Here is a 10,485-nt window from a genome sequence, read left to right as displayed (position 1 = left end):
AGATGGTTTAAACAAATTAAAGTAAATGAACACATGAGCATAGGAAGACTTGTAGTTTCTGTCTTTAGTTTTCAGTTTTCTTCTTGTCAATTCTGGGCTATATTTAGGTCCAGAGAATATAGTATTTCTGGTCACTTTACTATGGCACCACCCTGGTTTTTCAGGTTATTGCCCAGTGGTGATATTCTGTTGCTAGATAGTCTGCAAAGCTCCTCCTTCAGGCTGAGGGGAAACTGCACTGGAGTTGGTGGGACTGCAGAGTGTGTAAAATGTCAGTTTGTTTCCATGTGTTGTTGAGTCAAAGATGGACAAACTTACTGTGGGGTTCAGACTTTCAGGGGAGAAAGGCAGTGGTGAAACGGGCACTGAGATGTTTTAAAAATTAGGAATACCACACTGTTAAAATGGGGATTCAACTAATGATTATGTTCATTATCGATTAATCAATTAAATGAAAAAAATGTCCGACACAGTTTCTTAGAGCCCAAGTTAACAGCTTCAAATGTCTCATTTTTCCAATGTCCAAAACCCAAAAATATTCAGTTTACTATCGCAGTAGTAGTGACTCTAGCTGTTAATGTAGTGCAGTGTAATGTACCCTGGGTAAATACTCGTGTAAAGTACCTCAAAACTGGATATGCAAAAGTACTTGAGTACATTTACCTTGGCTCCACCTCTGGAGGGAGCAATATGTCCCAGTCAATACCAGGAAGAGGAAGACCTCTATACAGTATGTTCTGCCCCTGCAAACTTCTTGTTAAAAATCTATGAGTCATGTTTATATTAGCTGAAATTTCCCCTCTGGACTTGACTAAAGGCGTGTAGTGAGGTAGGCTAATGCCTCCCTGTGTCTCAACGATGCTTCTTGTAATGCTAAGTAAATCTCAACAGGCTAATTTCTTGACAGCTAGTCGACAATATGAGCAGCCGTCATCGGACTGAGAAGGAAGCTCTCAAGAGCACAACGATTAAAGTTTTGATCAGAAATGAGCTGTGATGTGACAAATAAATCATTGGCTGATCACAAATTTCGACTACATGAAGTAGTCCAGTGTAGTCCAGAGGGAGTCCAGGGTTGGGATCTGCAACACCGGGTATCTGAGGACTAGGAGTAGGTGGTGGGTGAGTTGTCTGTGTAAGTAAAGTAAGTTAGTCTAACTGTGTTACTAAATTTGTATTAATTAAATCTCTCTGAACAGAAAGCTAGCTGTGTTTTGGTCAATGCTACCTCTCTTGAATATTTGACCTTGACTTACATAATGATGCATGATGGGAGATTGACAGTAGAAAGCTAAATGAAACCTTGTGGGTTTCTTCAAGAAGGCTTTCCTTTCCCAGGATTGATAAATCTTTGGTCTGTGTCCATGTTTGAGACACTTTGCAGGTAAAATAAGGTTTGCAGAGGAGAGATGCTGGTTGCTTGATTTGGGTTCATTTTTGAGGAATCTGGCATCTTGACAACACAGTGAATTTCCACAGGATCACGGTTCCACTGGTTGAAAAAATGCTGCACCCTTAAAAAAAGATGATAAAAAATAAAAAAAACAATTGGTTTTAGTGTCTGTGAGGGCATTTTGGACTTTTTAGCTAAAATTCACTGCTGTTCATTTCCGTCCGATAAGCTGCTGGTTTAAGGGGATAATCCACACACCATTGCACCACCGGAGGTATGTGTAACCCATACTACCTTATGTCAAAAAAAAAGGAACTATCCCTTGAACCTGTGGTAGTGGCACAGTTGTCTTGAGTTATTTCCTTCAGGCCCACTAGAGGGTGTTAGATAGCTGTAAGAAGTCATGCGAGGCACTTCACTGAAGTCTGTGGGAGAGGTTACAGTAATGGAAGTTCCCAGCTTTGATATCTGCAGACACTTTCAAGGGGCAGGGGTGAACAAAAAACCCCACCCTAACATGGCGGGGGGGGGGGGCTATATGCTCAATGAAGGGCACAGGCGGCAAAACCAGGGATGAAAAGGGCACTGAAAGCATTAATCCGTCTCGTCTTTTATTCCATTTTAGGTGAAATTAAATTCATTTAAATCATTCCCTCTTCAGCCAGGTAATGGAAGCTATATGAAAATGGGGGAAAGGGGTTGCTTTCTGAAACCTCTTGAACTCAAGACAGACATGTCAGGCCTTTGCCCTCATGCATCTCCTTTGAGCACAGAGATTGGACTGAATGAAACTGCACCCTCTGTCTTTCTACATTCTTCTGCATGATGGAGCAGACTTGAAACAGGAGATAGAAATACCGTGTGCGAACAAAGAAAACCACCACCTCAGCCAGATACTTGGTCACAGCAATATTGCAGATTACATGTTATTGATTCCTTAAAGACATATGTCCCTCTCTATCCCTTATACACACATACACACACACACACACCCTTCCCTGACACTCTCTCTCTCTCTCCTTCACACAAACCTGCTCCCACCTCGAACAGCCTGAATGATCACACCAACGTCCTACTTAATCCACGTCCCACCTCTGCAACTAAGTCCTGCTATTCAGATGGATGCAAGGAAGACAGATATCTGAAGAGGGTGGGGGGGGAACAAGACAAAGCACACAGACATTCTGATGGTGTTTATAGAGGAAAGCAATACATTTAGAGATACAGTATGGAAATGAACAATATCGACACACATTCTCTTTGAAATGATCTAATCCTTTCGTATGTTGTTCAGTAGCTCAACATGAGCATAGTGAAAGATGCAGCCTCGAACTGCACACAGTAAGTGATGCACTCCAAACACATGCAGCACTGCAGGTAGGAGGCGAAGGATAAATCCATAGCAACAGACGAGCTTTTTACTGTGTGCCTCTGTTTATTGTTCTCATTTACTTTTCATCTTCTTGCTGTAGCTCCTTCTCTCTCCCTCTGCTTGCTTGCCTGCTTACTGTGGGTAAGGAGGTGCTATACAGTGCACTGTACAGTCTGAGCCTATTGGGAGCATGCTGCTGACTCAGCCCAGGCCACTGCATTCATCTATCTGCACTGCAGTGCTGTCTCTGCTAACACCCCCCCCTCCCCTCCCCTCCTTTTCCCTCTTTCAGTGCGCCACCTTGCACACACACACACACACACACAGAATGGGGAAAGAAAGACACACATGCATGCACACACACACACACACCTGCTTTTAAAGTCGTCTCAGTGCTGTTGCACCATGACACACCCAACCACATCAACTCAATGATCTTTTTCAAGTGTTGTAAAACCATTGTAATATAAATATAGTGAGTAAAAACAATTTAATAATGGTATTTCAGAAGTATACCGTGATGTTGTTTCCAAGCCTTAACGGACTGTATTTTTCTCCTGCTGCTCTGTCTCTGTCCCTCCCTGTCCTGCGTGGCTTTCAGACATTGTCTCTGCTATGTTTGCAACTTGAACAAGCTATTTGAGTGATTATCAGCTTGAGGCACAAACTAAATCCCCGTCTTTGCAGCATCAGTGTCCTCCATCACTTGAAATTGTTAACATTTCAAATGCTTACATTTTGTCACAGTAAATGAGGTAGTTAAACAGCAACTAAACCATCCAGTGTCAGACATGGTGGAGCGTATTCTGCATGATAAAATGGCAGTCATTCATTTTTATAATACCCAAAAACGACACCAGCCAGAGGTGTAACTGGAAGGCTGCTTTATTGTTTGGAAATAGATTCGTGCTCAAATGAAGACATTCTTTCACTGATTCTCATTTAATTGTCCCATGTGGTTGTGCAACACACGTCCTCTCTCTGACTGTATTAGTGGCAAGAGATAATGACAGTCAAAAGGTTGTTGTTTTTTTTTTTGTTGTTTTTTTGTTTTTTTTCAGTTAGCCTATTTTCAGCAAAGAAAAGAAATTTATCTCAGTCATGCTACAAAAGAATGGCCTCATATACCGATTGGTAAACCAACATTTTGGAAATGAACACAAGTGTAAAACAGAAGGCAAGCTGTTCTCTTACTGGCCCAAGAAGCCAGTAAACAGAACACACAGAGAGAGCACTTGTACTACATGACTCTACAAGATGTTAGTCCAGACAGTCTAATCTAGGTGGTGAGTTTTTCAGTTTACAAGTTAATTTTGAACTCAATACATCGTTTCTATCGTGCTCCATTTTGATTCACTCCCATGGGTTTTGAGATCCTCATTGCTGATTTTATTGACAGACTAAATAGGAAGCTAAAAAGGCACGTGCCGTTAAGAGATATTGCACCATAAACAAATACACAGACAGTTAAGACAACTAACCCTTAAATCATTAGATATATCATATTGAAAGTGACAGCAAAATTAAAGATCAACTCCAAACTGCAGCAGTGTGTTAAGTGGAAACATGGATCAGGGACAGAGCTGAAACGAGCAAAAAATTTTGTCACACAAAGTGAGCTGTGGCTCATACTGGGGCACACTGGTTAACCAGCGGTTGCCTGCAAAATACTATGAGCGCGGGTGTGTGTGTGTGTGTGCGTGTGTTTGTGTGTGCGTGTGTCTGTCTGTCTGCATCTTTATATCTCTGTGTGTACAATATAGGAAACTAGGGGCAAGACATCTTCACACATGTACAAAAGGGTTTGCTGGTAGTGCAATCCTCTCACCAAAGCAGGCTCCACAATTCTCAGAAGCAGCCAGTACAAGTACAACACCATGCATTGTACGCTGATACCCGGTATGCGGAAATCCTGGGCAGGCCAGAGTTTTGGTTATTCTCTGAACAAACCACACAAAGAAAGAAGCATGATCAGTTACACTCTGTGGTTCTGGTTTCACCTCAATGCAAGGAGTGGACAGGAGAGTTGAGTGACAGACATTGTTCTAATGTATATATACTATATATATATATATATGAAAGAATATATATATAATATATATGTAATATAGCTCTGTATACGTACGTATTGATTTATACAGTTTTAAATACAATTTCTGCTTTTTAACATAGATTCTTTTTAGCTTACTCCCCTCTTTTTTGTGAAAAGTGACTCAAAAAATCTACTCCATCTAACAAATGTGTCACAGCCTAACAAGTGTGACAAGGGGTGTCAGCTGGAAGCCATTCTATTTATGGTTATTAATATTTAGTGTTAGATTAATAGCTGTAGTTTTTTAAGTAATCCTGTATTTACAAAAAAACTACACATGCCGTTAAAATAAAATAATATATTACATTATTTATAGTTTCTTAAAAAGTCCATTCTTAGCTTTTGCAGTTTGTGCCGTATAGAACATAGCCTGAACTGTATTTATTTTATTTTATTTTTTTCCCGAATGGATGTATGTGTGTCTATTTTTTTTTTTTAGGCTTCTTTCTGTGATTCCTATCTGTATATCCGTGGTGATCTTGGAGAAAATGGACGGCAGTAGCTTTTATGCGTATCATTCAGAGTTTTATTTGGTTCAAGTTAACACCCACACTGATTTTGGAGATCTCATGCAGCAACTGGACCGTAGAACTCGAGAACGGATGAGGGAGTTATTCATAAACAGGTAGTGACATCACTGCACAACAGGAAGTGCAAAAGCTCTGGTGTGGTGCTTAGGCTCACAGTACCATAAGAATGCATCCAGTGCTCTGTTGGTTATTTGGTATTTGTTATGCAGAAGAGCAATATGAAGAAAAATGGCAAATGAGATGCTCAGAGCACTTGTTGTTAAATACTGAAATGTGGGGCCTATCCACTGAGCATGACACTTCTGCCTCAGAAAGAAGTGAAAAGTGTGCTGCTCAACCAACATATCCCAATTCACTTTCATGACATCTCCTCACAGTGTTTCCTGTGTCTGTGATTTCTATCGGGGTGAACATTATTATTATTTTGTTTACTGACATTAATTGAGACCAGACTACAGTCCATAATGACTTAACCACAAATGCAAATCCGCTATCAATATAAACGCTGCCGTTACAAGCGAGCGAAATGTTGCTGTTTCACTGAGATGCTTCTAGCCCTATAATTCTAAGCGTCATAAGCAGGAAGCGCTAAACTGGCCCCTGACCGGGCGGCTGCCAGAACAAGGCGAACCAGCCGAGATCATTGTCCATCAACATGGCAAAAAACACAAAAGAGTCAAACATGATTTCATAAATACTCCCATCACATTCACTTGCATTTTGTTGCAGAGCTCATAATAGTACATCTATAATATCTCCTGAGAAAAAGGGATGAATTTTTCAAGCATTGCATACATTTCTAGGGTCTCTCTGTCTAATAATGACAGCGAAAAAAACAGAATGGGCAGGGCATACTTCACCCAATCCCACTCCATGGACAAAGGGCAACAAGGGATAACAAGGCAGATCTCTTTGGCTTCTCCACACACAATGTTCTCATCACCCATTCATCATTCTCTGCTTCTTGTTAAAATGGGATACAGCTGACAACCGACAAATATGTTCCAGCACAAGACCATTTCCCTCGACATCATCTCAGATGTGACTTATAAAACTGTGTAAAATAAGACCCACCACCCACCGAAACATGAAAATTACATCAGGGGGAAAAAAAAATAAAAAAATAAAAAAATAAACACACACACATGTAAATACATGGCATCAAATGATGTAAACGCAACAATAATCAAAACTCTTCTCAGCCCCTTCAGAAAGGTCTAACCACACATCGAGAAACATCAGAAACAGAAAGGAGTTTGCCATACCTGTGAAATCCCCAAAAACCACTCACAACCGACAGTAGGACTCCCGAAATGCCCGCTCACACAAAACTAAAGGCAGATGGTATGGAACATTACATAGGTGCATACAAATTATAGATATAAGCTTTTCAGTTTCAAAGAGTTACGCCCTTGAAAACGTGTCAGTCCAAATTAACAAACATTTCAATCCCATGATACACACAGACATCCATTTCTACATCTTACACTCTCAAAATCTCCAGAGCAGCAAATAATTGTTTGGATTTCACCCACTGATCCTCTATGGTGGTATTATTTACCAACATATTCCATTCTTCCGTCTATAGAGGCAACAATTTAAACATAGTCATTTGAAATGTGTCGAGTAATGAGATAAAATTCGGATCCATTTTAGATTATCAACCCCCATATCACTTATCTTTGTTAAACAAATTACTCTGAACTCTCAACTTTCCAATTTTGACAATGTCTCGATCTTACAGTCGAGCCACTGGTGTGGTCTGAGTATTAGTGTCTTGTGGACTATGATAATTCATGCAAGATTTCTGATCAAAACATGCCATCATGCAAGTCATTTCTATGCATTGAACAAGCACAATTATTTATGTATTTGTTTGGAAATCTTTCTGAGTAAATGTAAGCCCTTGGCCCGAGTTGACCCCATAATAAACAGACCCTTAACCAATTCGTGTGAAAGCCCATGTAAAAAAAAGCATTTTTGATGTGGGTATAACAAAGATAAAATGAGTAGAAGAGTTAAGTGACATGGGCAAAATGTTGAATATTGTTCTTTTTTTTTTTTTTTATCTGTTTGCATTTTTGCTGCTCAAATTAACAATTTCTAGCTTTTAATAAAACAAAAAAGTACTTCCAACGCTCTCTGTCATTTGTGTCTTTCACTCACCAGTCATCCTTCTGTTTGTTCTTTAGAGTGAGTGTGTCATTTTCTCCTCTACACATTTCAGCACTAAATGACAGAACTAAGAGGACAATCCTTCAGCATCAAGCAGCATCCTTGCGTTTCCATCACAACACTGTCTTCCATAGGAATCCATTACTTGCATCCAGGCGCCGGATTCCTGTAGTGTTTTTTCATTCCACCTCTTGGTGTAGAGTTTCTCGTCTTATCTGTGGACCAGTGGCAAGTGAGCAACAGACATTTCCGTGTCTGTTTTTTTTCATTCCCTTTTGTTAAGATCAGTAGTCTAGATACAACAATGTCACACAGTATGCTGATTATGTTTGGTTTGACTGAAGTTCAAGAGTCTTCAAGCTGTAACAGACCAAGCGGCTTCCCTCTGCATCAATATAAGAATGAAGTCTGTAAACAAAATTACTGAATATTATTTTTTTCTGACTTGCAAATGAAATAATCTGTACATCTGTGTGGGTGAGTTTCCTCTCGCTTTGCTTGAAGTTACATTATTATAATTTTTATTGTTATTACTGTGATTATTAATCCAACGCTCTAACATTTAGATTCCCTGATGTCTTTTTGGTTTCTTCCTTTCTCTTTCCTCCCTCCCTTGCCCTCATTGTTGTCATCCTGTTTCTCCTTGTCAGGTTTGGTTACACTGTCATAAGAGGGCAGGGAGGCAGTTGAGGGAGTGCTCTCCTTTTTTTCTTGTTCCTGATTGTTCCCGCCATTCTCCACTTTGTTATTGGCTGGTTTGCGCTTACAGACAAAGCCCCGCCTAGCCAGGTAGGAGCGGTAGGCCCTCTGAATGATTCTGGCTGACACATCCTCCTGCTTGCGCCTCAGAGTGGTGGTGATTGGCTCATAAGAGACCTTGGAGGGATTGGCCGCCACAAAACGCTCCTCCATTTGTTGCCTCAACATGTCCAGCTCGCCACTGTCACCCAGCACACGCTTGGTGAAGGCAAACAGGATGTCCAGGCAGTGGATGCGGTCGCCACTCACCATAGGCATGTCCATGGCGATCAGTTCAATGGTGTTGGGCTTGGGAACTCGGAGTGGGTGTTCAAGTGCATCAGCAAAGTCAGAAAGCTTGGCATAAGTGATGAACTGGGAGGCATCAGGATCAAACTTCTCCCAAATCTCATAAAAGGTCTCAAAGTCATCCTCACTGAGTGGGTCGGCGCTCTCCTCTGTGGCCACACTGAAGTTCTCCAGGATGATGGCGATGTACATGTTGACCACAATTAGGAAAGAAATGATGATGTACATAACAAAGAAGAAGATGCCCACAGAGGGGTTGCCACAGTCTCCTGTAGCGGGGGTGCCAGCATTCTCCAACAGGGGGTCACAGTCTGGAGGATAGTTCAGGATGGGCAGGAGCAGGCCGTCCCAGCCAGCTGACGTGGTGATCATAAACAGGATGATCATGCTGTTGCCGAAGGTCTCAAAGTTGTACATGTCATCAATTCCAGCCCCGTGTTTCACATAACCAAAGTTGGACATGCCAAAGATGGAGAAAATGAACATAACCAGGAAAAGTAGCAGGCCGATGTTGAACAAGGCAGGAAGAGACATCATGAGGGCAAACAGCAGAGTTCTGATTCCTTTGGCGCCCTTGATGAGACGCAGGATTCTGCCAATACGAGCCAGACGAATCACCCTGAAGAGTGTCGGTGACACAAAGTACTTCTCAATCAGGTCAGCCAGAAACATTCCTGAAATTAAAAGAGAGCAAAAAGAGATACGACATATGTTTGGTTAGGCTATAGGGGATATTATTATTATTGAAACACTGCCCAATGACTGCTTTACTTTACTGTCCACAGTAGGTGCAATGAAAACTGTTCAGTCCTATTCTGTAGATTATTCAGAGTGATAAAAGACAGCTCTAATCTGTTGGGGGGAAGAAAGAAAAGCTTTTAAATTTCTCCTTTACCTCCAATCAGTGATAACATAGTACACACATTTTTGACTGGTCCAGCCACCGATGTTGAGTCATATAAATGTGACTGTTCAGTGCTGTGAGCAACATGGTGGAAATTACATTCATCTCCATGGTACAGGGGCAGCAGTGGAAATTCAGAGACAGATATGTCAAAACCAAAATAAATTTCATGGCTTCATTCCCCACGTTCAAATGGGCAGAATCTGAGCTATTTCCAGTCAAGCTTCTCCACACCTCGTTCCCCAAGGCATAAATAACTCTTTTGAATACTTGCCCACAATTGAAAGGATGACCACAACCACATCGAAGATGTTCCAGCCGTTGGTGAAGTAGTAGTGACGCAGTGCAAAGAGCTTCAGTAAAAACTCGCCAGTGAAGATCACAATGAAGATGAAGTTGACCCAGTAAAGCACAACCTCCGTATCCTCTGACTGATCATCTGTCTCCACCATCATGGTGACCATGTTGAGGCAGATGAGGATCATGATGGAAATGTCGAACACCTGCTGCGTCACAAAGTCAAACACCATGCCTTGGATGTTGTTCTGAGGAGAGAGGGGAGGAACGGAGTGAGAGATGTTTAGTTGTTTCATTTTAAGACATTTGCAATTACAAAGCTGCTTGGTGGTGAGTTTGAAGGGCGTAAAACAATGTTTACCTGAGGCCTGGGTATTGGTTTTTGTGGTTTCTTTGACCCTAGTTTCTTCATGGCATTGTAGTATTTTTTCTGCTCTTCCGTCATGAAGATATCCTGACCTCCAAAGTAAAGGGACAAAAACAATTTGGTTACAATCTGCAAGGATTTTGATCTTTCATTCCATTCCCAATCCAAATATAGTTTAGCATAAGGGCTCAATTGACTTTGATTGTACAAACAATATCTCTTTCTAGCGAAATACACACACTCGCTGTCTTGTTCTCTCATGTCTCATACGGTAAAAATGAAGCTATCGCGCACAAGCACTGTGGGAA

General features: G+C 41.2%; 1 protein-coding gene across 2 annotated transcripts in view; it reads right to left on the bottom strand.

Annotated features, from left to right (window-relative positions):
• Positions 1 to 3,634: 3,634 nt before the first annotated feature.
• Positions 3,635 to 10,485, bottom strand: part of scn8ab (sodium channel, voltage gated, type VIII, alpha subunit b) — a 50,498-nt gene continuing 43,647 nt past the window's right edge. For both annotated transcript variants that reach the window (XM_023423481.2, XM_087178631.1), the window contains 3 exons: positions 10,172 to 10,276; positions 9,788 to 10,058; positions 3,635 to 9,283 (listed from right to left, as the gene is read on the bottom strand). In XM_023423481.2, coding sequence (XP_023279249.1) covers positions 8,118 to 9,283; positions 9,788 to 10,058; positions 10,172 to 10,276 — 1,542 coding nt within the window. In that variant the 3' untranslated portion in view covers positions 3,635 to 8,117. The remainder of the gene's footprint in view (positions 9,284 to 9,787; positions 10,059 to 10,171; positions 10,277 to 10,485) is intronic.

Source organism: Seriola lalandi, unplaced genomic scaffold, assembly GCF_002814215.2.
Source record: "Seriola lalandi dorsalis isolate HSWRI2012SDOR001 ecotype SW California unplaced genomic scaffold, Sedor1 jcf7180002054692, whole genome shotgun sequence".
Classification (NCBI taxonomy): domain Eukaryota; kingdom Metazoa; phylum Chordata; class Actinopteri; order Carangiformes; family Carangidae; genus Seriola; species Seriola lalandi.
The sequence above is the reverse complement of the archived record's forward strand: the minus strand, read 5'-3'. Positions and strand labels throughout refer to the sequence as shown.